The sequence below is a fragment of the Aspergillus affinis genome, assembly GCF_023601865.1.
Source record: "Aspergillus affinis strain CMG 70 chromosome Unknown NODE_13_length_462506_cov_86_819959, whole genome shotgun sequence".
NCBI classification, from domain to species: domain Eukaryota; kingdom Fungi; phylum Ascomycota; class Eurotiomycetes; order Eurotiales; family Aspergillaceae; genus Aspergillus; species Aspergillus affinis.
In genome coordinates this window covers 120,847-147,657 of record NW_026515794.1, presented here as the reverse complement: position 1 = coordinate 147,657, position 26,811 = coordinate 120,847, and the positions used below count along the sequence as shown (strand labels likewise).

Genomic DNA, 26,811 nt, shown 5'->3' with positions numbered 1-26,811 from the left:
GGTGTTTTGCTCGGAAGTTCTTCTATCTAGTTTCTCACGGGCCATCGCAACCCGATTTCTGAACTTCCTGAGAAATCCCCTGTGTCGAGGGCCTCGACACCCCCAGCAAGATGGTGGGACACTCCCCGGCGGGAACGACTCCTACTCATGCGCAGTCCTCGCTGCCTTCGCTGCCGTCGCATTTGCAGTCGGACACGCATTTGACGGCACATCTAGCCAGCCGGTAGGTTTTCCTTTTTTTCTCTTTTGATTTCCATGTATTCTTTCGGTACAAATTACTGATCCGGGTATCTTCCACCCAGATTCCATGTCGGTTTGCCAACTGCTCGCCTGTCATCCCAAGCCTTGATCAGTCTCAATACATACACTTCGTCATCCAAAGGTCCCGATGGCGCCAAAGAGGGTAGTGCCATGGGCGAGGCCGAGGACCTTGCCCGGCGTGCTTTTACCCGTCTTGGATCTCGCGGCGAAAACCAGGCCGTCGTATTTCTGTAAGCGTCAATACCTGTCCTTTGCACTGGATCACGATGGAACTAATTTACTTGCAGAGGAGAGAGTGGATCAGGAAAAACCACCATTCGTGCGCACGTGTTGTCAGCGTTCCTCTCGTTCTCATCGACCCCTTTGTCGTCGAAACTGTCGTACGCAGCTTTTGTCTTCGACACTCTGACCACCACCAAGTCCCTCACCACACCCACCGCGTCAAAGGCCGGTCTTTTCCTAGAATTGCAATATGATGGCTCGACCTCCGTCAACCCTACATTGATTGGCGGTAAGATTATTGACCACAGACTTGAGCGGAGTCGTATTGCCTCGGTCCCCACCGGCGAGCGAAGCTTCCATGCGCTCTATTATCTCCTGGCTGGCACAAGCGCCGCGGAGAAGAGCCATTTGGGCTTTGACAACCCCGTTCATGTGTCCACGGGCAACAAGCTCTCATCGCCCTCCATCGGTCACAAAAGGTGGAGATACCTGGGTCATCCGACCCAACTAAAGGTCGGCATTAACGATGCCGACGGTTTTCAGCATTTCAAGACGGCTCTCAGGAAATTGGAGTTCCCTAGAAGCGAAATCGCCGAGATCTGCCAAATCCTTGCCGCCATTTTGCATCTCGGCCAGCTGGACTTCATCAGCGGACAGGCTACCACTACGTCTGCCGAGGAATCTGGTGGGTATTCTCACGAGGGCGGTGAAACCGTCACCATGGTCAAAAACAAGGAAGTGCTCTCTTATGTCGCTGCTTTCTTGGGTCTGGGTGTTGAGGAGCTTGAAAATAGCTTCGGATACCGGACGAAGACGATCCACCGAGAGCGAGTGACCGTCATGCTCGACCCTAAAGGCGCACGCCAGAACGCCGATGAGCTGGCGCGGACCATCTACTCCCTTATGGTCGCCTACGTGCTTGAGACCGTCAATCAGAGAATCTGCGCCGCTGAGGATAGCGTGTCCAACACCGTCTCCATCGTGGATTTCCCCGGATTTGCCCAGGCATGTTCTACCGGATCCACCCTGGATCAACTTCTCAGCAACGCAGCAACGGAGTCGCTGTACAATTTCTGCTTGCAGTCCTTCTTTGAACGGAAGGCCGACATGTTGGAACGCGAGGAAGTCAACGTACCTGCGACAAGCTATTTTGACAACACCGATGCCGTGCGTGGCTTGCTGAAACAGGGCAACGGACTGCTCAGCATTCTCGATGACCAGACCAAGCGCGGAAGAACGGACGCCCAGTTTGTCGAATCGCTGCGGAAACGATTCGAGAACAAAAACCCGGCTATCTCGGTGAGCAGCTCCAATGGAACCGGTTACGTGTCCCAAGGAGCACGATCGGCCTTCACAGTGAAACATTTCGCCGGTGAGGTTGATTATTCTGCCGACGGCTTAATCGAAGAGAACGGGGAAGTCGTTTCCGGCGACCTCATGAATCTCATGAGATCCACAAGAAGTGATTTCGTGAGAGAACTCTTTGGTCAGGAGGCGCTGCAGACCGTGACTCACCCCAAAGAGAAAACCGCCATCATGCAAGCGCAGGTCAGCTCGAAGCCTATGCGAATGCCAAGCATGGCGAGGCGAAAGACGAGTCCCGCATCTCGACTAGCATTCGATGCCCCCCTTGCAGAAGAACAAGACGAGTACGAGAGCCAAGTGGGCAGCACGAAGAACTCCAAGGGTGGCCGAAAGAGCATGATGCTCACCAACGGTATGCAGGGTGCCGCGGGCCAGTTCCTTGCCTCGCTTGACATTGTCAACAAATACCTCAGCTCAGCCGACGTCAATCCCTATTTCATCTTCTGTCTGAAGCCGAATGACCGCCGAATTGCCAATCAGTACGATAGTAAATGTGTGCGCGCACAGGTGCAGACATTCGGAATCGCTGAGATCAGTCAACGTCTCAGAAATGCGGACTTCAGCGTATTCCTTCCCTTTGCGGAGTTCCTCGGTCTGGCTGAAATCGGAAACGTTGTGGTCGGAAGTGACAAGGAGAAGTCCGAGGTCGTTTTGGATGAGAAGCGGTGGCCCGGGAATGAAGCGCGAGTCGGCAGCACAGGTGTGTTCCTCAGCGAGCGCTGCTGGGCAGATCTGGCCAAGGTTGGAGAGCGAGTCGTTCCTGTTTATCCCGCCGAGGGATCAGATGAGGGCGGCGACGGATTGCTCCATCCTCGGACTGCCGGCTACATGGACTCTAAAGTTCGCCTTCTCAACCCCGCTGACCAATCTCCTGGTACCTATATTTATGGGGATGACAACAAACAGGGCTACTTTGGTAGCCGCGATTTGGATGGACGCTCCGACGCCGGCGGCTCTGCCTTCAACTCGGGCGACATGTTCCGTAATCTGGAAACCAAAGAGCAAATGTTGGAGAAAGGAAATGAGAAGAAGATGGAGGAGGTCGATGAACATCCTGTCTCGGGCAGTCGCAAGCGCTGGATGGCTATCGTCTACCTTCTTACCTTCTATTTGCCCGACTGGGCAATCAAAGTCTTCGGCCGGATGAAACGCAAGGATGTGCGACTCGCCTGGCGCGAAAAATTCGCCATCAACCTGATCATCTGGTTCAGCTGTGGTCTCGCAATTTTCATCATCGTCGGTTTCCCTGGTCTCATATGTCCTACACAGCATGTCTATTCCGCTTCCGAGCTACAATCGCATGATGGTAAAGACGGTCATAGCTCTTTCATTGCCATTCGTGGCGTGGTTTTGGACCTGGACAAATTTATGCCCTCTCATTATCCTGATATCGTTCCGCAGTCAGCACTGAAAAAATATGCCGGTGTCGACGCGACTGGTCTCTTCCCGGTGCAAGTGTCAGCTCTCTGCCAGGGCAAGTCTGGCAAGGTTGACCCGTCGGTGCTCTTGGATTACAAGCCAACGAACGTGTCTGGCTCGGCTAATACGATAAGCACTGGCGACGTCAACGCCAAATACCATGATTTCCGCCATTTCACGAACGACTCGCGTCCTGATTGGTTCTACGAGCAAATGTTGATGCTAAAATCGAATTACAAAAAGGGTTACATTGGCTACAGTTCAGAGTACCTGAAGACCCTGGCCGAGAAGAAGTCGAAATCGATTGGAAGCATCGACGGCAAAATCTACGATCTGACGGATTACGTGGCTGGAGGCCGAAGAACGCAGGCCCCTGCTGGCGAAGAGGTTCCGTCCGGCGTCGACCGCGATTTCATGGACCCGGGGGTAGTACAGCTGTTCCAGCAACTTTCTGGTCAGGATATCACGAAATACTGGCAGAACCTGAATATCGACGAGGGTCTCCGGAGTCGAATGCAACTCTGCCTAGACAATCTCTTTTTCGTCGGTCATGTCGATACCCGTAATTCGCCTCAGTGCCAGTTCGCACAATACTTCCTTCTCGCCATTTCGATCTTCATCTGCTTGATCGTTCTCTCCAAGTTCTTGGCGGCACTTCAGTTTGGCAAAAAGAACATCCCTGAGAACCTCGATAAGTTCATCATCTGCCAGGTTCCGGCTTACACCGAAGATGAGGAGTCTCTTCGTCGTGCTATCGATTCCATGGCTCGCATGCAGTATGACGATAAGCGCAAGCTCTTGGTTGTGATCTGTGACGGTATGATTATTGGACAAGGCAACGACCGTCCCACGCCCAGAATTGTCTTGGACATTCTAGGCGTTCCCGAATCGGTGGACCCCGAACCCCTTAGCTGCGAGGGTCTGGGCGAGGGCTTGAAGCAACACAACATGTCCAAAATCTATTCCGGTCTGTATGAAGTGCAAGGTCACATTGTTCCTTTCCTGGTTGTCGTCAAGGTCGGAAAACCCTCCGAAGTGTCGCGACCTGGTAACCGTGGAAAGCGAGACTCCCAGATGGTTCTCATGCGATTCCTCAACCGCATTCATTACAACCTGCCTATGAGTCCGATGGAATTGGAAATGCATCATCAAATCCGCAACGTTATAGGAGTTAATCCGACCTTCTACGAATTCATTTTACAGGTCGACGCCGACACAGTCGTTGCTCCGGATGCAGCTACTCGAATGGTGGCGCCCTTTTTGGCCGATACTCGTATCATCGGTGTCTGCGGAGAAACAGCGCTGACCAACGCGAAAACTTCCGCGGTGACCATGATCCAGGTCTACGAATACTACATCTCCCACAATCTCATCAAGGCTTTCGAGAGTTTGTTCGGTTCCGTCACATGTATGCCTGGTTGTTTCTCCATGTATCGCATTCGTTCTGCCGAAGCCGCAAAGCCACTGTTCGTCAGTCACGAGATTTGCGAGGCGTATTCCGAGATCCGCGTTGACACCCTGCACATGAAAAATCTTCTGCACCTCGGTGAGGATCGTTACCTGACGACCCTTCTCCTGAAGCATCATCCCAAGTACAAGACTAAGTTCATCTTCGCTGCGAGAGCCTGGACTATTGCTCCCGAGAGTTGGGCTGTGTTCTTATCGCAACGTCGTCGGTGGATCAACTCTACTGTTCATAACCTGATTGAGTTGATTCCTCTTCAGCAACTGTGTGGTTTCTGCTGTTTCAGTATGAGATTCATCGTTTTTGTTGATCTTCTTTCCACCGTTATCCAGCCCGTTACCATTGCCTATATCATCTATCTCATTGTCTGGCTTGTTCGGGATACGTCCACCATCCCTTACACGTCTTTCATTTTGCTCGCAGCCATCTATGGTCTACAGGGTCTCATCTTCATTCTCCGTCGGAAGTGGGAGATGATTGGTTGGATGATCATCTACATTCTCGCCATGCCCGTCTTTGCCCTGGCTCTTCCGCTGTACTCTTTCTGGCACATGGATGACTTCTCATGGGGTAACACTCGTGTCATCACTGGAGAATCAGGTCGTCAACTTGTCATCTCCGACGAAGGTAAATTCGACCCAGCGTCTATCCCCAAGAAGAAGTGGGAGGAGTATCAGGCAGAACTGTGGGAAGCGCAAACCTCTCGGGATGATCGATCCGAAGTTTCTGGCATCTCCTACGGCACTAAGTCCTACCACCCGGGTCAGTCCGAATATGGATTCCCTGGTGCTCGACCGGTGTCGCATCTTGACCTCCCTCATCATGGATCACGGATGTCGTTGGCTCCTTCGGAGATGATGAGCCGGCATATGGACATGGAAATGGAGGACCTCAGTCACCTGCCTCCTGATGATGCTATCCTTGCCGAAATTCGTGACATTCTCAGATCCGCGGATTTGATGACTGTGACGAAGAAGAGCATTAAACAAGAGCTGGAGAGACGTTTCGGTATGAGCCTAGACGCCAAACGCCCGTACATCAACTCAGGTAAGAATCCCTTTCCACGATATCTTTCGACTATCCAATCACTAACCTCAACTCTATTTAGCCACCGAAGCTGTTCTTTCTGGTATTCTCTAAGTGGACATATCCCTAATTGCCATGAGTTGAGACTACAAACATGAAAAAATGAATTAAAAAAAAAAATTCGACCCCAACAGATGTTGTTCTCACGAATCAGCGTCTTCAAAGGACAGCCCAGCGGGTCCTCTTTCGATTTGCATTGCATATATGGCCTTGATTTGGTTTAATTCAATGGATTGAGCATATGAAGGATCGAGCATGGAGTTGTACATTATCTTGTCTTTTTATTGTCTATTTTCATTCCTTGGGACATACATTTGCTTGAGCGTTAAGATTGCACTGGTTAAATACTTTCATACAGATAATCATGATTGACTTTCAATATATATTTCTGGATTTTCTTCATTCAAACACTTACTTCGCCCGTCCCTGCCTTGGATTTTGTAGATACACTGATTGCAGCAGATTGCAAATGTGAGGAGCACAATGATTTAACCCAACTAATTGAGATGATCATGAAGATATTTGTAGAGGAAGAAGGGGCCTTTGTAGTGGGACATGGAAGAGCCGAGCTTGGCAGATTGCCACCTCAGGCCCCAAAGCTTCCGAGAATCTCACCACGTGACAATCCGGGAACATTTCCTTTTTAGTCACGGCTTCGCCTCCATCGACCTTCTTGAAACTCCCGAGTCTTCTCGAAGCAGGGCCGAAATATCGGGGCATTCTCCCGCGAGAGATGCGCTCTTACTCCGGCTGGTACGTGCACATCCCTTGCTGATCCCTGTCTTTGGTCAGGACATCATAACTCACACATTGCAGTTTGACTTGCAAACGTAGGAAGTTGAAATGCGATGAGTCTAAGCCGGCTTGTAACAAATGTGTTAAAGCGTCTCGGAACTGTGTCTACGGAGAACAATCTATATTCCGTAGCCAGGAGATCGATTCGACGCCAGATCGCAAAAGACGATGTACTAGCGATCAGCGAGAGAAGCAGGCTGGCGAGACCGGGGAACAAACTACCTGGGTAGACCTTCCAGCTGAATGTGTGTTTCAACTCTAATAACTTCGATCTGGTTCTGTCTACTCACTTCCAATAGTCACGTTCGTTCAGGTGGAAGACCCCGGGGACGTTGAGAGTTCAAGGGCAATAGAGACTAGTGAAGCAACTGCGGATGATGAAGAAAATGGTACAGGAAGGGCGATAAATACTGGCGAAGGATATGATACTCCTGGGTCTCGTCCAGCGTCGCATTATGCCCCTGCTGCGACACCTTCTTTTCACCGCACAACGACCAGCGGCCAGCATACACCACGACCGAATGATTCTTCCATCTATTCCAGCCACTACCCAGAGTCTCATTCGCTCGACAAAGTTCTTGTCTCATACCTTTTGCGGCATTTCAAGCAAGGCCCAGGCCAGTGGTAGGTATCAACAGCACTTGAGTTCAAACTAGAGCTCGAGCTAACAGTAATTAAGGATGGATCTTCTGGACACTACGTCATACTTTTCCTCCAAAGTGCCTGTCATCGCGGCATCAAAAGCTTTGCTGAGATCTGCGGTTTGTGCCCTCTCTGCAAAGCATCTCATACATGTCTGTCGAGTTAGGAGCCAAGCTGGTGCCAACTCTAGGTTCTTACCTAGTTACATCGGCCTTCCCTCCTCCAATGAAGAGACATGGCGATATCACTCAGCGAGATACTACGACCAAGCCCTTGGGCATCTCAAGGTTGCTGTGACATCAGAATCGTATTCCAATAACTTACCGGATAAGGAGGAAATGCTCGCGGCTGTCGCGATCCTTTGTGCTTTTGAGCTGATGGACGCCCCCGGGAGCGCATGGAGAGCTCATCTGAGTGCTTTGCCTCTTTTCGATGATCAGTCTACTTCTGTGTCCGGTCATTCTTCAGTCATCATCCCTCATACAGCTATAAAAGGCCCGATATTTTGGAGTCTGGCGAGACAAGACCTGCTATGTGCCTGTGAGTGCCGAATTTTTAATTGCGGATAAGTCCTCTAACCAATGCACTAGTCATAAGCGAGACCGCAACCCGACTGGACTTGAAAGATATGCGTCTCTGGCAGAACGCAGGATTGGCTACGGACGAGAATGGGGAGCTTTTACCCTACAGCCCACTAGACGTGATGGAAAGTCAAATCTCCTCCGCATTCGAAGAAGATATGAAGAGCAACGAGCTTACCTGGATTCTCGGTAAAATTGCCAACTTTCTTACTGCAGGGGACGCTTTAGTCCCGGGGATCAATGCGTTACCACCCTGCCAACGGCCTCTAATCGGGCTGAACCAGGAACATCTTTTAGAGCGGTGGAACTTACTGATGACCGACTTGGATAGATGGCATGATTCTCTTCCTGCATCATTCCGTTCGACAGCTCGTACCCGAAGACTGGGCAGCGCAGCTCCAGGTCTTGAGCTGAGCTTCGACACGTTCGAGCAGATCTGGTTCGATGTGCCATTGTGCGCAGCAACGATCCAGAGCTACCATCAAGCCAAAATCTTGTTATTGGCTAACGAACCGCAAGAATCAACTGCTATTCGTTCCACCGTCTCAGCACGCCTGAGATCCTACCGGCATGCCCTCCGGGAAGTCATCTATCATGCCCGGGAGGTCTGCGGTATCAGTCTTGCCAATCCGACAGACCCGTTCCGGGTCCATTCCGTACAGGCCCTGTTCGTGGCCGGGCAGGTCTTCCAGGAGCGTCGTGAGCAGGACGCGGTCCTTCAGCTACTTTCTGGAATTGAAAGGGACCTTGGATGGACTACGAGATATCATATGGCGAAGTTGAAGGATGAATGGGCCAGAGGGAGAGAAGGGAATCACGTTGATCGTGATACGCAGGGCTATGAGTCCAATTGGTTCATCTCCTAGCTGGGCTTGCGATCGAAAGCCTAACCATCAAGGTACTTGTCCTCCTCCGACCAGATATTTTATTAGCCTTGATTTACATAAAAGATAAAATCTCCCGCGGACTTTTGAGGGTGTTGGACGTCTTCCCAAGCATTTTCCGAGAAAATGCTTTCCTGAAACAGACAACAAGCCGAGAAAAATCAGTTGTGGGTCTCGGGACCAGGCTGGATTTTGCGTTACTGGATCTAGTGTGCGCCCCGAGCCAGTTGAAGAAAACGCAGAACCTCTCAAGTTCTACTCCGTATCTCGGGATGCCTTCTCCAAACAAAAGAGCCGATGCAAAAGCTCTCCAGGCTAAAAGGCAGGTGCGAGTTGTGCAGGAATACATTCGGCTGCATTCTGTACATCACCGACACGTGGCTACGTTAAGATTTTTAATTGGGATTTTCACATTGGAAAAATGCCTTCGGTACGATTACTATTTTGGGGGACGAATGAAGCACATCAGCCTTATCTTGAATTCGTCAACAGCGTTGTCTAGAACCAAGAGGCTCTCGCACTTCAAAATTCTGGATCTGCAACTTCTCATTGCCGTTGGCCCACTTTTCGCCTACTCGGCTTGACTGCCAATTTCGAACCGAGATGGCCTCGGGGTTCATAGGGCTTCCCCACCGCTGGGGTTCCAACTTCCAAGTAGGGGAAGAGTATGGAGATTGGAGGTTAATCGTCGGAAAGTGGAGTGGCTGTCCAGACTACTGCGCGGGATGAGTAAAAAAAAGATCGTGACCCTGGGTTTTTGGCACCTAATTGCTGAATGGCGTGTGTGCGTGGGTAATGGTATTCCCACAAGGTAAGATGAGAAGAGATTTTCAACTGGGACTGATCCTTTGGATCGGGGAATTTAAACCTGCAATGTCCTGTCAGGTTCAGTCTACGGAGTCATTCACTTCTAGGACAGTATTCACGGCCAGCCGACTCTTTCAGTTCAACCCCCAAGATTGACCCCCCGTGACCAGCGACAACCCTAAATCCAACCGGCTTCATGCGCCTCATCCCGCCGAAGTACCTGCTGGGATGCATTCTATGCTCGGCCAATGGACTTCTCTTCGGGATGGACACGGGGATCATCGGCCCCGTGACGGACATGAAGTCCTTCAAGGCTGAATTCGGAGGGAGTCAAAATTCCACGATCCACGGCCTCATCGTCTCGAGCATCCTGATCCCGGCTGCGCTCTCGTCGTTCTTCGCGGGCTACGTGGCCGACCACCTCGGTCGGCCGAAGGGCATCTGTATCGGCACATTCATCTTCGGCATCGGCGCGGCGATCGAGGCCGGGGCTATCCACCTAGCAATGTTCATCGTCGGTCGCTGCGTCGAGGGCATCGGAGAGGGTCTTTTCCTGGGAAATCTGGTCGTTCTGATCTGCGAAATCTCCCCTGTCAGAACGCGCGGTGCCCTCACGACGGGTCCTCAGCTGGCGACCACCATGGGGTTGGTTCTTGGGTATTTCATCAGTTACGGGACCGCCAGTATTCAGTCGTCGCTTTCATGGCGTATGCCGTGGATTCTGCTTTCGGCGTTCGCGATGGTTATCTGCGCTCTCTCTCTGATGTTTTTGCCGGAATCGCCTCAGTGGCTGGGTCTTCAGGGTCGCTACGCCGAGGCCGAAGAGGCCTGGGATGCTTTAGGTGTGACACTCGCGGACCGCGAAAAGGTCGAGGGTCAAGTGCAGGTCCGGGAGACGGAACCTGATTCTGACTTTGAGCCTGAGCCCAAGAAGACCGCGCCCGGGACCGTCGAGAAGCTACTGGATGTGTTTTCGAAGGATGTTCGCGGCCGCACCGCACTTGCCGTCTTTCTGATGGGCATGCAGCAATTGGCTGGTATTGATGGCGTCCTCTACGTATGTTCACCCAACTCTGTTATCTCACCCGCTACAATCCATGATTCTACCTGGGTTAAATCCAGCGACACTAACCAAAACCCCGCAGTACGCCCCCCAACTCTTCCAACAAGCCGGCCTCGCCTCTTCCGAAGCCAGCTTCCTCGCCTCCGGCGTCTCCGCCCTCCTCATCTTCGCCACCACCATCCCGGGTCTCATCTACGCCGACAAATGGGGTCGCCGAACTAGCATCCTCCTCGGCGGAATCGGCATGGGAATCCTCATGTTCATCATGGGCGGCCTCTACGCCGGCAATGCCGTCCACCCTGACTCCGGCGCCGGCCGCTGGGTCGTCATCGTCTGCATTTATTTATTCGCTGCCCTCTACTCCGCCACCTGGGGCATCACCGTCAAGGTGTATGCCGCAGAGATCCAGCCCCAACGGACCCGTGCGTCCGCGACCACGTTAGCGCATTCGAGTAACTGGGTGTGTAACTTTACGGTGGCGTTGATTACGCCGATTCTGCTTTCTAAGAGCAGTTTCGGGGCGTATATCTTGTTTGGCGGGTGTTGCGTTATTACGGTGGTGATCAGTTGGCCGGTTATGCATGAGACGAAGGGGAGGAACTTTGGGGAGATTGAGAGGGCTTTTAAGGGGGGAGCTTTTTCGGCTGCTTCTTCTGGGTTTGGATCTGGATCTGCTGTGCGTGGAGATGGAGATGGGAGTGAAATTTGGAGAAGGGGTGAGAGCAGTGCATAGTGCATAGTGCACAACCAATGGGATTTGGAAAAGAATTGGGTTTACGATGTGAATGTTATGAGAAGAGTTATAGATGGGTTATTGGGTTTGATATAATATCTAGATTTAGAATGACTTATGAGATTGATGATCAATAGAAGGAAAAGTTTTGATTTGTTCTCACGATTCTTGCTCGTCTTGTTGTTGGTGTTGTTGTAGAATACCTTTGGCTTGTAGACACCAACTTCGAGAATATTGTAACCTAAAGATTGGACTCAGATCGATAAATATAAGTAGGAAGTAGATGAGGCGTCGTTCGCGATGACTACTATATCTTGTAGACGCAGAGACTGGGTCTTTCTTATTCTTGGAGCAATTATGGCAAGAGATCTTTGCTCTGAGTGAGTGAGAACTAACAGACAAAGAGGAAGCTATTCACTTGTCTTTATCATTTGTTCTGTTAAAGTATCTGATGTCTAAAGGGCAAGGGACTAGAAGGGGAAAAAAGGAAATGGAGCCGAAGAGGAAGCACGCAGGTGTCGGAAGAGGATATCAAGCCGAACTCGGTCTCCTCGAACGTCCAGGCATGTCTATTTAGTAAGTCAGTAGATTTGGTGAACTCGGTTTCTCGACAGCACATAACTATATTATGGCTCCCTGGAGGGGTTTCTTTGGGGGGCTGATGGGACGTGAGAAGCGTGTACTACATAGAAAGTCTTTAGACAGGTGACCCATGAATAGTAGACAGTTGTTCTAAGATATATATATACTGCTTAAAAGAAAGATCCTGATTGATTCATCTATCATTGAGAAATCCACATCGCCACATTAAAGAAACAAGAGAGGAGATCAAGAATCAGAATTATCCGCACAAGTTCACGGTTTCGATCCACCGTCCTCCGCCAAAGAGTCCACGATGCTGACAATCGACCCGTACGTGCCAGCAACAGTCAGAAACGACCCGATGATAATGATCAAGACACTCCAGCAAGCCATGAACATCCATCTCCAATGCCGAGTATCCCGCCGGCTCCAATTATAGAACCACATGCACCCGGTCGGTTGGTAGGCTAGGGAGGCCCCGAGAAGTGCTCCGATTAGGGACACGAGGCTGTTGAAGAAGGGAATTCCGCTGGGAATGAGGTAGGCGATGACCGTGCATCCGAAGGTGCAGGATAACCATGTGCACTGGACCAGTGTATTGTGCTGTTTAAAGTTAGGTGCTCTGATCCTCGGAGGATGCGGACGACGACGTATTTGCTGGGGATTTGATAGTTACTTGTTAGTTTGTAATATTTTTCGTAGGCCGGGTTGGAGAGGAGAAGTAAGCTGGCTCACCACAAGAGCTCGAGTGAAGAAACGAGGATCACGCATCTCGGCTGCGATAGCAAAATAAGCAGGGGTGGCGGAGCAGGCGAAAATCAACGACGAGACTGCCGACACGCCTTGGGCAAATGATGGATTGTTGAAGGTCTTAAATTCGGAGGACCAAGGCCCGACTTGTGGTGCAGAGGATGGTCGGTCCTGAATGCCAACGCTGATGGTCACGATGAGGACTGTAGAATTCATAAGAATTGAACCGAAAAGCCAGGGTGGCATAGGATTCCGAGTGACTTACTAACGACGAGAATGCAAGCCAACCCTACTCATGCTATCCAACTGATCTTCCCAAGGGTGCGAATGCTAGCCAAGAGAAATCCCACGATAGCGGCTACGGCGACAAAGATGGCCGTACATGCTTCGTGGGCTGAGATGGCATTGAGGCTGATGGAGATGCCGAGGATACCGGATCCCGCGACAAATATTCAATCTTGAATGGGTCAATCGCTGATTTCTGGTAAAAGGATGTCATATAACGACGCAGGTTGTATCACTTACAGAGACAAAATGCCGTGCCGAAGACTTCTTTCCCAACACGTCCAAACATCAAGCCTCCTGCATCCTCAATGATGCCTCAACTTGAAAGCACCAATCATGTAGCTAGTCCATGTGACGATAGCGGCAACTACGCAGAGAAGAATCACTCCTGGAACCAGTCCAACGCTGTCGAAGACGGAAGGGACAGAGAGGACGCCTAGACCGATCTGAGTCTTCATCATCAAAGCAACAGTTCCCAACCATCCCAGCTGTTCAGCCGTTAACAATTTGGCCTTACATTGACCTGATACCCGAGAGACTCACACTACGATAGTTAGGCCCTTCTTCGGTAACCTCGCCAAACACGGCATCGTGAGTGACATATTCGTCTTTGACAATCTCCCCCATCTGTGAGGGGACATGGTTGATGGGCTCTGGCGCTTCGATGTCATCTGGTATGTTGCCTTTTTCTTCGGCCATGGTCAGGAAGGATGAATGGTATCCCAGATAGTAGACAATTGTGCGAGGATAGAGGGCCATATATTTGGCTTTTTTTTTTATATCTGAACGTACCCCATGGGGTTAGGGGTTTGGTGGGCCAAGCCAGTTCCACCGTTGACAAGCACCCGGCCTTTCTCATGGATACAGAGAGGACCTGGGAGGAAAGTAGACGCGAGATAGGCGAAATGTAAGAGGACCATAATACTTCTCCACTGTGACTCCGCTATCTTCGGAAAAGAAGCACCTGGTGGGAGATTACGAGACGAAATGGGATATGGAGATACAAGGGAGACATTATTATGTTGACTTAAAGATAACGAGGTAGGATGTTTCGCTGTGGCTTGCCTCATCTCCTTTGTCCAGGGTTGGGTCCGCAGGAATGACAAACATGTAGACTCCGCAGAGGCCATGAGGTAGGGTCCAGATCACGATTGTCAAATGAGAACATTCTTCACTTGAATATCGCGGCTTTGGTTTGCCGTCATCTACCATCACGCGCTTCAATATCTTAGACCGTCGTGAGTCCAAGAAACATGCACGAGTAGAAAGTACCTAGAGGTACGGGGCCACGTCAAAACGCTGACTATGTTTAGTGCTGTGTATTCTTGGTATTAATTGAGTCTAACAGAAGCAACGAGTTCAATGCAATGATGCGGCACTTACGTGTAACAGCTGTGTAGATAACCTGCTCGTGCTGCAACCAATACTCGCAGTTTTACGAGGTCGGAGGTATCTCCACTAATAAGACGCGAGGCTACCACATTATTTATTTGTCCCATTGAAGAATCAGGAGTCCTCTGTGACGATAGTATGGACCTTGGGGAGGCGGGAGGGATATCCAGACCGAGAACGGTCACTTTGTTGAATGACATCTTGACGACAATTCTGCAATGCTTAAACTATTCTGGCCAAGGTGGTGGACTAAATACTTTCATTTCAAGGCCAGAAACTGGAACTCAAGGATAGGATGTTTTACTGGTATTGATTGAAGGAGTTCGTCGTATGGGTTTCGTGGCATGAAATCTGTTACTTTGCCAACGGAGTGTAAATTGAAAAGGCAGGACCGAGCGAACAAGATATATGCATATTAAGAGATTAGACCTACGGCCTTACCAACTTAACTCAGACATGTCGCAGCGTGGCCATTCAAATCCGCTCAATTGTAAAACGTGGAGACGCGGGCCCCGGCTCCGGTGTAAAAACCCCGGCTACGGCGCCGGCGTGAAAGCCGCGTGGGATGTCATTGGGATCATGGGATGTCCAGTATACCCCACGGGGTTCGCCAAAGAGGGGTAAGATGACGGCTTGGGGGTCATTGGTGGTGATGAATTCCTCTGCGACTACAACCTCCGATAAGTATCTTTTTGACTCATAAAACATCATGTCCGAACTCTCGAATTCAGAGGAATTGTTGATTGTACAGGCGGATGGGCTCTACCCGGTTCATTCATCCCACTCATAAATCACCAATTTATCTCGCCCTCTCTAACTTCTTTTCAGGACGATGCAGTCGAGCAACAGATCCTGAAAGATGCCAGGATCCCGCAATCTCGCAAAATCAAGTATCTACAACTAGACCTGTTCCCGACAGGCACTGCGACGCCCAAGCCATGGACCACGATTCCCGAAGAATTGCGACGAGAAGTAGACGGCATCCTAACGTTGAAGATGTACTTCACAGCGGAAGATCTTCAGCTCTTTCCGAAGCTCAAAGTGTAAGCTGCATCATCCAATACTAGCATAAATACCCAATCCAATGTCTAATTCAATTTGTCTGCAGCATCGTGAGAATGGGAGTCGGTTACGACCGACTAGACCGGGTTGCCCTGGCTCAGCGAAACGTAACAGTGTGCAATGTTCCCGGTTCGTCCACTTCCAAATACATAAAGATCCCTAGACCCTTTTACAACCACCCCCAAGGTCCGACAGACTAACTAGCACATTCCCTACCGTCTAGATTACGGCACGGCAGAAATCGCCGATCACGCGCTAGGACTCGCCCTCTCCCTCCGCCGCGGCATTCTCCTCCACCATGACCTCCAGCGCGAACCATACGTCGAGCCCTGGATGGTGGTCGACACGCCCCTCGTCGCGCGCATCCGAGACACCACATACGGAGTCCTCGGCCTCGGCCGAATCGGAACAGCAGCGGCTCTTCGCGCAAAAGCATTCGGCTGGCGAGTGATCTTCTACGACCCGTACGTCCCCAACGGATACGACAAAACGCTCGACATCGAGCGCGTGACCGATATCCGAGAGCTCTTCCGACGCAGCACCACGCTCAGCATCCACTGCGCCTGCACGCACGAAACGCGCGAAATGATCGGCTCCGAGTTAGTCTCACTCATGCCGTGCGGCTCTGTGCTCGTGAACACGGCCCGCGGCGAAGTCTTGCAGCTCGATGCGGTGGAGGAGGCGTTGAGACGGGGGGTGTTGGCTGGTGCGGGCCTGGATGTCTTGCCGGAGGAACCGATCCCCGAGGATCGGGTGCATTCGCTGATTCGTGCGTATCGGCGGAACGAGGACTGGTTGGTAGGTAGGCTGGTGTTGACGTGTCATACGGCGTTTTATTGTCCGGAGAGCTTTGCGGAGATTAGGACGAAGAGTATGGAGACTATGCGGGATGTGTTGGTTTTGGGATTGGGGAGTAATGTGATTCTTCCTGGTGCGAGCTGAGAAGGCACGGTTTGGATGGGGTAAGGTGGTGGATGACCTGTAGGTATTGTTCGTTGTATGCAGTATGTTAAAGTACCAGGATGAGTGATTCAGTTGGATGGAAGAGAAGGTATAGAACAAGCCATGATAAATATTGGCGGAACATCATGCGTAGATCAGCCAGTATCATTCCTGAATAAAGTCTAGCAAAAAGACCCTTCACATTGATATACAAAGGTGGCTTGCATGTGACTTCTCACATGTGCCGCGCTTATCGGCAGGTCGGAATATAAAAGGCACTCCTTCCCTCCTCCGGGAACGTGATATGAAAAAGCCAAAAGCCTTCGATTTCTGTTCATGGACCCCGAAGACCTGATGCAAGGTCGGTCTGCAGGGATTTATTAACATCATATAGTGTGTACACATGCAATGCAATCGCAATGCTCAAGCTGTCCAGCTTAATGAGATGAAAGATCCAACTCCTCATTCAATGCCAAATTCACATCACGTCACCCGCATCTAGACCATCCGTCTAGAATCCAATGTCGGTAGGCCGGGTGTTAGTTAATGGATATCTTAGGTAAGTGTTATGTATAGATTCCGACAAGATATTCCAAGATATATGGAAGAAGAAATAACCAAAAAATAAAATAAAAACCGTTCTCTAACCCGACTCAATGTTCAACGTTAGATCATCCTGGGCATACTGTTCGACGCGACCGATGCGCGCTGTCCGCTCGAAGGGCCCGACCCGTCCGCCGACAGCATTGTCTGACGTCGGGTGTTATTGTTCATCACGGACTCCAGATCCGTGCGCGACGAATTCGGCGCGAACAGCATCGAGTCACGATCGAATTTAACCTCGCTGGTCGGGCGTTTGTCACCGTCGACCAACGGCACCATTGAGTAGGCGGATGCGCCGGCTCCCCCTGCCGCAGCGGCCGCGGCCGCTGCTTCCGGCGCCGGAGGAGTCTTTTCAAACATTCTGCCGATGCGGCTGGCGAGACAGTACCAGCCGATCGTGCCGATGAAGACGGCGCCGACGACACTAGCGACCGCAATGGCGGCGATCATGCCGTTGTGGTTCCATTCTTCGAGGTTGAAGTCGCTGGAGCTGGTGGAGGAAGCGGATGACGTGCTAGAGGTGGAAGAAGAGGTGCTGGAGGTCGTGGAGGAAGTGGTGGAGGCGCTGCTGGTCGTGGTCTGGGTGGTTTCGGAGGTGGTGGACGTGGTGCTCTCAGCGGAGGTGGTCGTCGGTTCGGCGGTGGTAGTGGGCTCCTCGGTGGTGGTTGCTTCGGCGGTGGTGGGCTCCGCCGGGGTTTTCGCTTCAGTGGTCGCCGGCTCTGCGGTCGTTGCAGCCTCTGCCGTCGTCGCTGCTGCTGCGGCCGCCGTGTCAGCCTTCGTGTCGGCGGCGGCGGCGTCAGTTGCGGCAGCCGCAGCCGCAGCGTCGTCCGTCGCTCGTTTTTGAAACCATCGCCCGGGATATAATTCCTCGGAATCAACCGGAAGATCGTTGGGGACTGGAGAAGGATCGTCCAGCAAGGTGGTGGTAGGAGAAGGGAGTCGGGTGAAGCTGGTGGGTTGCTCCAGGCGGGCGTAACCCACGGAGCAGAGCGCCAGGGTGATCAGCACGGATAACCGCATAATGATTGAGGTTATTCAACCGAGCGAATTAAAGTGAAGAGAGGGGGAATGGCATTTAAAGTCAGCGAGAGGGCGGAAGGGCGAAAGAGCGACAGAGGGAGAAAGGAAGGGGAAGAAGGCCAAAAAAAAGGTTGGCTGGGTGGTCTGAGTGATGGTCAATTACTATTATGGGCGGAAGGAAACCCAAAAAAATTACAGGCACAGGGCAACGGAGGATACATTTTTCCCTTCAGATTTCGGATTAAATGTTTGACTCTGACTAGGGCTGAGTCTGATTGGGCCCAGGGTGAACCGGTGGAGCGCGATAGATGCGGTTGGTCTGCCACGCGGCTGCTCTCCACAGGATGCTTCTAATTTTATAGAATCCAGTTCACAGAACATATTAATTACAGTCTAGTCGGTGGGAGAAGGATCAAATCGATTGAAGTGAATGGAGGGTGACGGGAAGGCGGAGGGTGGAAGTGGTGGAGTGCCTGGGAAGAGAAGCAAACATTATTGTACACTTCCATGTTCCATCACGACAGAATCAGGGGCATTTGGCAGTTGTCGGCTAACGGCAGCTTTGACTTTGGCCCGGGAAAAGATCTTAACCAGCCAATTACTACACGCTGGTGCCTCTCGTGTTCTGTAGCAATCACCAGCCCATTTCTGAATACGAGTTGACCATTCTCTTCAGGTGTGATAAGTGAGGAGTACGGAGGATTGTGTGAGTTCCTGCATGTTATCCTGCGGCGTAAAGTGTAAACAGACTGAGATAATTATAGTCGGGTATTAATTTAACGCTGCTGCATACACAGTACATGACACAGGTGGATAAGGCTGTCTCAGGTCGATCAGAAGATCGAGCTTCTTACGGAGTGTGAGTGATCAGTCTTCTGATAGCAACCATCTGATTGGTATGCAAAACTGCTATTCTTATGCCTGCACTGCCTGGTGATGCTGCAGGTATTCTTAGTTCCCCTTAGTTCCCTGGCGAGTAATTCGTAAACACAGGACTTTATCCACTTCACTGCCACCAACCACGTCGGTGGGTCGCTACATTTTCACTTGCTCCACAAATCTGGGAGACAGCCTGTGCTTTTACGGAGTACTCCAAGCAGGAAATGGCAAGATACTTCAGAGAGTTTAATATAATCCGGAATCTATCGACGTCATGGCCTGGTGGTCACCTTGATGGACTCCCTAGTCCTAACTACGTACTGTCACTACTGTGTACCTGAAACGGACAAACTGCGCATAAGCAGCATAGCCTGAGTCAGCATGCATAGCCCTGGCAACTCTGGCTTATGCCAAGGTCTCTTTGGCCCGACCGTCTGCCTCGCCCCCATTCCAGTTGCCTTCCAATTCCATAATTCCATTACCCTTTCCTACCACTAACTACTCGTTCAGCCCAAAGTTGACAAGGGACGACGGACTACACGCATTCCGCCCCGCCCCATTTCCCTTGAACCGCCCATCGGAATGTCGTCCAACTGGATGATCTGCCCGGGCTCCTGAGCCTCCTGTATTCCGGCAACCCTTGTAGGGCGTCCAGCCTTGCACGGGCCTGTCCATCTCGATGGCACTGTCTCCGTCCTTCATCTCAAGATGAAACCAGCTCAACAACAAAGAAAGCACGCAACGGTATCCGTTTACCGCGGCAGGTGTCACCGACTCACCGCCCAGGCAATGCCATCCCACGGGGTTTTCTCCATACGGACCGGACTCTAGTCGTGGAGATACCCGAATGAGGGAGTCCCCGCAAGATCGACGTGGACAACTTATTGACTTCTTCGTTTTTAAACGCCGTTATAAGTTCAGAGCGCCCGCGATTTGATTGAAATTGCTGTATCCCCGCAATCATTGGCTAGCGTGGGGTGACCGCAGAGCCAGCCTTCAAACCTCGCCCCCTCGAACACCCTTGCTGGACGTATCATAACTGCAGATCCATTCCGACTTAATCTCATTTCAGGCTGACGGCCGCCGTCCCTGATCTTCCCTGTGCAGGATTCCGCAGCCCTGAGCTACTAGTATATATTCGCGGATTCCTCCTCCCTTCCCTTGCCCCTTTCGACACGATAATTCTCTGTGAGATCATATTCGCCACTATGTCCCTTCGTTACCTGCCCCTGTTGTGCTGCTCGCTGGCCTCGGCAGCCAACCTCTATGCCACTCATTACTCGGGTTCTGTTTACACCCTATCCCTAGAGGGCGGCGAAGATGGGTACTCTCTGTCCGTCGCGTCGCAGTTGAAGACCTGCGGTGACATGCCCAGCTGGATCACCCTCGACCCGGAGTCGAAGCTGCTCTACTGCTCCGACGAAACCGGTGATGCCTCCAGCAACGGGTCCTTGACGGCTCTTTCCATCGGCGAGGACGGTTCCTTGACCGAGGGTGCCAAGACGGGCGCCGCGCCGGGCGGCGGCGTCAACAGCATCATCTATACCGGCGATGACGGCTCCAAGTATCTGGCCATCGCGCACTAGTACGTTCCACCAGGTCCAAAAAAGAAGGGTTATACATACTAACCTCGCGCAGTGGTGGCTCCGCTCTGTCCACCTTCGCGCTCCCTCTGGAGGCCGATGTTGAGCCTCTCCAGGTCTTCCACTTCGAATTGACCAAGCCCGGAGCCACTCCCCAGCAGGATGCCTCGCATCCCCACCAGGTCATCCTCGACCCAACCGGATCCTTCCTGCTCTCGCCCGACCTTGGCGCCGATGAGATCCGCGTGTACGCCATTGACAAGTCCTCGGGAGCCCTGAACGACTGCCCGGCCATTGAGTTCCCCCACGGCGCTGGGCCCCGTCACGGCCTCTTCTGGAAGCCCGAGGCCCCTCAGTTCCGATTCCAGCGACGTGCTGAATCGCAAACTCTACTCTACACGGTCAGCGAGATCGGTGGCCACTTCACGGCCTTCGACGTCTCCTACGGCACCGAGGGATGCCCCTCGTTCCGCGAGACCCAGTCCTTCGTCCCCTACCCCGGCTCCGAGCTGCCCGAGGGCGCCACCCTCTCGGGCATCCAGTCAGATGGCACCTCCCTGTACGTGTCCATCCGCTCGGATCACGGATTCGACCCCAACGACTCCATGTCGACCCTGGCTCGCTCGTCCAACGGCACCGTCACCTACCGTGACCTGACCTCTTCGTACGGCACCGTCCCTCGCACCTTCGAGATCAACAAGGCCGGCGACCTGGTCGCCATCGGTAACCAGGCTTCGTCCAACGTGGCGATTGTGAAGCGCGATCCCAAGAGCGGCAAGCTGGGAGAGGAGGTGGCCAATGTTCAGGTCGGAGAGGCCGGTGAGGTTGGTACTGCCGAGGGTTTGAGCAGCCTGATCTGGGGTGAATAGAGGACGAGCAGAGTTGTCTTTGTACATTAGTATGTAGCTTTGCATGTTACAGAAGGTGTTGGATGGAGATAGGGATCCGCTGGTGACGGATCTGGTTAGATGATAGAATTATGTGAAAAAGCAGTTTATGCGGTCTGATATGGATTCCTTCCCTGTAGCAGTGCATTTATAACCGCAATGGTGGAGAGATGACGAAGTAGAAACACCGATCTTAGATGCAGCCTCAGGCATAACAGACTGATGAGAGGCGGTGAATATCCACGTGACTCGGCAGGCAGAAAAAGCCAAGCCAAACCCAAAAGAATAGAAAGAAGAACGCAGGTACAAGACGATCCACCCCGACAGACAAACGACTGATGCCCCCCCGACAGCATCAGCCTTTGTTCTTCTCTATCCTATATTTCCAACCCGGCGGCAGCGTCCAGTCCTGTCTACGGATGTATTCGTCAATGCAGCAAGCCCGGTTGCTCTCGACCACCCTCGTCCGACCCTGTCGATTCGTCGCGCACCGCCGTTATCCCGCCGCCGTCGTCGCCTCGCGTCGATACCACCTTTCTCGACCCTGGCGCTCCTCGGCTGCCGGGCCTTCAGATCCCCATGGAGGGAGAGATTCGTCCTCTGAGAATGTGAGCGGGGTTTCGTCGACGGTCAATTCCGAACAGAATGCCTCGGAACAGCGGCCGACGACAACGACGCCCGTTGTACCGTCCGCCACGGAACAGCAGCAGCAGGAGGGTGTGAAGAAAGAATCGAGCCCTTACGGGTCCGCCGTTCGTCGGGCTCTACGGAATAGGAAGCCGGCGAAGGAGTGGACCGCGCCTGTCGCCACGGTCCCGGACTGGTTCTACGAACGGAATACCGTAGTCAATGGAGACGAGGTGCGAACGGTGGCGGCGCAGACTACACAGCAGGTAAAGATTGCTCCAACAGTGACAGGGACAGAGCAGGTGGAGGCGGAGGCGGAGGCGCAAGGCGGCGGCAGTGGTGATGAAAACGGAGGTCCCTCGCCGTCGTCCGACGGAGTACCTGGAAACGAAAACCGGTATGCGTTAGCCGAGGCTTTGTGGCAGGAGCTTTGCGCCTCGGCCAGGGCCGGTTTACGACTTCCTCCGGCGAAATATGCGGCGGACCCTTCGGCGCGCAAGTCGCACTTGATTCTACACTATCCCGGCAACGATGGGATCTTGTTCTTGGACGCGGTGGTGAAGAAGCTGACACAGGAACTGGGAGCGGACCTGGTGACTCTGAACGCTCAGGATATTGCGCAGTTGTGTAATGAGCAGGACCTGGAAGATGTCGGAACGACGACGTCGATTCGATCGTTGGGATACGAGGTGTATCAACCGGCCTCTTCGGACGCCTGGCAAGATCTTGTGGAGGAGGCTGAATCTGACGACGCGGACACGATGGACAGTGCGATACCATCACGCAACTTGCGACCTGGACATACCGCGCCAAAGTTCATTACTATTGAGAGTCCTCGGGGAGGTTCGGGGGATATACCTCTTCCTAACCTATCGGGCCTTAAGTCTTTAGTGGCTGCCTTCAACGGCCCTATGGATGGCCCTGGGGGTGCTGCATCGCCGCAAGGTGGCAAAGATCGAGCGGAGGACAGGCGACGTCGACTGATCAACGAGCTTCTTTCATCACCTACGAAATCTTCTCGACAAGCAGACAAGGCAACCCCCGAGGAAGAGGGAGAACCGCAAGCCACCAAGACTGAAGACACCAAACCCGTTCAGGCCCGTGACATTATTGTACAGATGCAAGATTATAGCGAGATTCAAGGCACGCGGGAAGGCGCCCGGTTTATTCAATTGTTGGAAAAAGCTATCCAGGATCGGAGAAAGGCTGGATCCCGGATTTTGTTTGTCGGCACCATTGCGCAAGATGACTCAGATTCGCAGTTGATACAGAGCCCCTTCGACAACCATATCTCGCAGATGCTCGTGGTTACCCCTGCCATGGGCCCCGAAGCGGCGGAGAAGACCTTTGCAGACGATCGCAAGAAGCGGACCCTCGATGTGAACATCCGCCATCTGCAGGACATGCTCCGAACACGACTGCACGAAACCCCTTCGGCACTGAAGGATGACATCTTTGCCAACCGCGCCTGGCCGCTGGATGACTCCCTTGTGAAGGATTCCGGCCTAGAGGATCGTTATTGGACATATAATCAAGTGCACTGGGCCACTACCATTGCCCTTGGAAACCTGAAACCGGAGGAATCCTTTGGCTTCGACCACATTCGGCAAGGAATTGAGATGATACAAAAGACGGAGCGCATCCGAGGTGATTGGCTGCAAGAGCAGACACCCAAGACGAAACACACCGAGACTGGTAATGACCGCGAGCGCCTTATCAACTCGCTCCGGAAAACATGCAATACCCACGAGAAGAAACTGCTGAACGGCGTGGTCGATGCGAAGAGTCTCCGGACAACGTTCGACGATGTCCACGTCCCGCCCGAAACCATCGATGCCTTGAAGACGCTCACTTCGCTCTCCCTCATTCGCCCGGAGGCGTTTACTTACGGTGTCCTTGCCACCGACAAGATCCCGGGCCTTCTCCTCTACGGACCTCCTGGTACGGGTAAAACGCTCCTGGCCAAGGCTGTCGCCTGTGAAAGCGGTGCTACGGTACTGGAAGTGAGTGGCTCGGAGGTGTACGATATGTACGTCGGAGAGGGAGAGAAGAACGTCAAGGCCATCTTCACGCTCGCCAAGAAGTTGAGCCCCTGCGTCGTGTTCATTGACGAGGCGGACGCCATCTTCTGCTCGCGCACCGGCGCCAGCAGTCGCACATCCCACCGGGAGCTGATCAACCAGTTCCTGCGCGAATGGGACGGAATGAACGACCTTTCTGCCTTCATCATGGTTGCCACCAACCGACCCTTTGATCTGGACGATGCCGTCCTGCGACGTCTTCCTCGACGACTCCTGGTCGATCTGCCTACTGAGCAAGATCGTTTCTCCATCTTGAAAATCCACCTCAAGGAAGAAACGCTGGATAGCTCCGTTGACCTCGCCGAGCTTGCCCGCCGCACGCCCCTCTACTCCGGATCCGATCTGAAGAACTTGTCTGTCGCCGCGGCACTGGCCTGCGTTCGAGAGGAAAACGCGCTGGCCGCCCAGCATCAAGGTGACGAGCCCTACCAATACCCGGAGCGACGCACCTTGACCTGGACCCACTTCGAGCGTGGAATGGAGGAGATCAGCGCATCCATCAGCGAGGATATGTCTTCGCTGTCGGCGATTCGCAAGTTCGACGAGCAGTACGGCGACCGCAAGGGACGTCGCAAGAAGAGTCCTGGATGGGGATTCATGCCTGCGACGACGGAAGAAGCCGAAGCAGACGCTGCGCGCGTTCGTACATGAAAAAAAGAAATGACAGTTTTATAGACATGATTGGTGTTGAATATTGATCTCTCGTTACATTTGAATTCGTTATATGCTTTTCTATAGAAGAGGAGGGATAGGATGGAAATCCTTGGACGATCTTGTATTTTAGCGATATCCTGTACAATAGGCATATAATTCTCTTATTCATATTCAGTTCATACACTTAACCCAGTAGACAGAAGGGGGAGGTGAATTGCAAGAAACCGGCGTGCAGAAAGGAGGATCAGAGTTGTTGCATGATGACATCGACTCTCGACTTCCGGCGATCGTCATTTTCTCCGCCCGAAACTTCGCCTTTTCCTTTTCCCCCACATCTTTCCCTCTCTCCTCCTCTTTTTCCCAAACCTCGGGGCATTTTTCTCTTCAGATCATCTTGGTCTATTTGGGATTCTTGTTATCTTGTCCTTTATTCGTGACTCCATCGGTCCATTAACTCAACCCATAACTTCTACAGGTTTACCTCTAAGCGCCCCTTTCTTCACTCACCTCGCCTCGCGCTCTCTCTCACTTAACAGCCAAGCTCTGCCCCCTCAGCTAGTTAATATAGCTCCTGCAGAGCTTTTCAAATAAAGCTCCTTTACCGGGCTCCTTCCGTTTCCCACCGTACCTCCAAAACAAGCTCGACTGCGACCCCCACCCCCAAGCCCAGAATCCAGAGATCACGAACTGAGAAGCAAGCAAGCAAGCAAGAAATCAAAATGACCACCGAGGCCCGCGACGCCGCGATCCGCGAGGCGAAGCTACACGTCCGCGAAATCGTTCGCAACGACTGGCTTTTCCACCCCTCCACAGACTCAGGTCTGCCCGCCTCGTCCTCCCCTACCCCGCCACCCCACGAGATCGCCGAGTGGCGCCTGCGTGAGTACGATAGTTCCGGGTCCGAGCTGGAGCCCGTCTCCTCGCCAGAACTGGAACCGGAGGATGCCAACGACCACGACCATGACTTGGAGTATAAGCAGGGGCTAGGACGTGCTACGCTGCGATCCATCTCGCCGCGTCGCAAGCGCCGCAGGCAGGAGCAGGAAGAGGAGATGCGGTGGAACGAGGGTCTTCGGACGTGGGTGGAGCGACGGGATGCGTGGTCTGGGGCGTTGTCGCGCACGGAGATTCGAAGGCGCGAACAGGAAGAGAGGCAGCGGGGGCAGGAGGATGGGGAGGAGGGAGCGGCGCAATCGCAATCGCAATCGCATGACCAAGTTGCGACTGCAAACGAGGATGCGCGGACCCTAGATTCAACAACTTCTTCTGACTCCGGCACCAACTCATCGTCTGGATACGAGGACCTGGCTGCCAGAGCTGACGCTTCGTTCTCCATTGCCGACCAAGACCCCACGACGACAACCATGTCGGCCGTGACGCAGCAGCAGTTCCCTGCGGATCGTGAGCGCGAAGACGAGCCATCCACCGCCGACCCAGAGAATCCTCATAATCCTAATGCTGCCACGGCCACGACAATTAACGAACCCAGCACGGCGACCCCCGCGCCGGCTACGCAAGCCGCCACCGCGACCGCATCGTCGCACCAGATCGCGCGCAACAACTACGAAGATCCCTTCATCCCCGTCGCGCCCTCTCTCATCTCGACCTCCAACCCCATCCGCGCCGCCATCACGCCAATCATGTACCCGTCCATCTACTCGAAAGTCGTCGTTCAGGGTCTCACCCCCACCGTGCCCATCAACCTGGCAGACGTCACGAAAGCCATGGTCCAAGGCTGGAAAGCAGACGGCCAATGGCCGCCGAAGCCTGCGACTCAAAACATCGTACTACAGGACACTGCGACGGTGCGACGGCCCGAGAAAACCGGCGGCAGCGCGGCGGGCGACGCCGCGGAAAAGCAGCTTGGGTCTTCACCCGAGTCGAAGCGGCGATCGGGAATTGCCAGCACCGTGCGCAAGGTGCTGCATTTCTCCGGGTTCCATCAACATCCGTTCCATCGACGGGGATCCTCGAGCCATAATCAGCAGGGTCAGCAGGATTCGAACGATGGAACAGTCGAGAGAAACGGGATTGTGGATCAGACGATTCCAGAGCGGTGATCTATCTCTTTCTGGTAGTTGTATTCGCACCCGGGTGGCTTATTATCATCTGATATAAACCGGATTAGACCATTTTCCGAA

At 52.8% G+C, this 26,811-nt stretch overlaps 8 protein-coding genes across 8 annotated transcripts; 6 read left to right on the top strand and 2 right to left on the bottom strand.

The window, feature by feature from the left end:
* Positions 1-110: 110 nt before the first annotated feature.
* chsE (chitin synthase class Va) lies at positions 111-8,702 on the top strand (the record flags this gene model as incomplete). The annotated part of the gene is made up of 8 exons (XM_053096845.1): positions 111-223; positions 303-491; positions 549-5,779; positions 6,466-6,571; positions 6,653-6,858; positions 6,913-7,237; positions 7,293-7,795; positions 7,846-8,702. The coding sequence occupies 8 exons, from the start codon at positions 111-113 to the stop codon at positions 8,700-8,702; spliced, it is 7,530 nt and encodes a 2,509-aa protein (XP_052959064.1).
* Positions 8,703-9,723: 1,021 nt separating this feature from the next.
* On the top strand, positions 9,724-11,323 carry KD926_001905 (putative MFS sugar transporter; the record flags this gene model as incomplete). The annotated part of the gene is made up of 2 exons (XM_053096844.1): positions 9,724-10,584; positions 10,673-11,323. The coding sequence occupies 2 exons, from the start codon at positions 9,724-9,726 to the stop codon at positions 11,321-11,323; spliced, it is 1,512 nt and encodes a 503-aa protein (XP_052959063.1).
* An 855-nt stretch (positions 11,324-12,178) lies between these two features.
* Positions 12,179-13,639, bottom strand: KD926_001904 (uncharacterized protein; the record flags this gene model as incomplete). Its single annotated transcript, XM_053096843.1, has 5 exons — positions 12,179-12,508; positions 12,641-12,858; positions 13,181-13,244; positions 13,336-13,428; positions 13,484-13,639. The coding sequence occupies 5 exons, from the start codon at positions 13,637-13,639 to the stop codon at positions 12,179-12,181; spliced, it is 861 nt and encodes a 286-aa protein (XP_052959062.1).
* Positions 13,640-15,041: 1,402 nt separating this feature from the next.
* KD926_001903 (C-terminal-binding protein 1) lies at positions 15,042-16,311 on the top strand (the record flags this gene model as incomplete). The annotated part of the gene is made up of 5 exons (XM_053096842.1): positions 15,042-15,101; positions 15,161-15,375; positions 15,441-15,523; positions 15,618-16,192; positions 16,258-16,311. The coding sequence occupies 5 exons, from the start codon at positions 15,042-15,044 to the stop codon at positions 16,309-16,311; spliced, it is 987 nt and encodes a 328-aa protein (XP_052959061.1).
* A 691-nt stretch (positions 16,312-17,002) lies between these two features.
* On the bottom strand, positions 17,003-17,959 carry KD926_001902 (uncharacterized protein; the record flags this gene model as incomplete). The annotated part of the gene is made up of 1 exon (XM_053096841.1): positions 17,003-17,959. One exon carries the CDS (start codon positions 17,957-17,959, stop codon positions 17,003-17,005), a length of 957 nt encoding a protein of 318 aa, XP_052959060.1.
* Positions 17,960-20,046: 2,087 nt separating this feature from the next.
* Positions 20,047-21,290, top strand: KD926_001901 (lactonase family protein; the record flags this gene model as incomplete). The annotated part of the gene is made up of 2 exons (XM_053096840.1): positions 20,047-20,423; positions 20,477-21,290. The coding sequence occupies 2 exons, from the start codon at positions 20,047-20,049 to the stop codon at positions 21,288-21,290; spliced, it is 1,191 nt and encodes a 396-aa protein (XP_052959059.1).
* Positions 21,291-21,646: 356 nt separating this feature from the next.
* On the top strand, positions 21,647-24,667 carry KD926_001900 (ATP-binding protein; the record flags this gene model as incomplete). The annotated part of the gene is made up of 1 exon (XM_053096838.1): positions 21,647-24,667. One exon carries the CDS (start codon positions 21,647-21,649, stop codon positions 24,665-24,667), a length of 3,021 nt encoding a protein of 1,006 aa, XP_052959058.1.
* A 722-nt stretch (positions 24,668-25,389) lies between these two features.
* KD926_001899 (DUF4050 domain-containing protein) lies at positions 25,390-26,730 on the top strand (the record flags this gene model as incomplete). Its single annotated transcript, XM_053096837.1, has 1 exon — positions 25,390-26,730. The coding sequence occupies one exon, from the start codon at positions 25,390-25,392 to the stop codon at positions 26,728-26,730; it is 1,341 nt and encodes a 446-aa protein (XP_052959057.1).
* Positions 26,731-26,811: the final 81 nt, after the last annotated feature.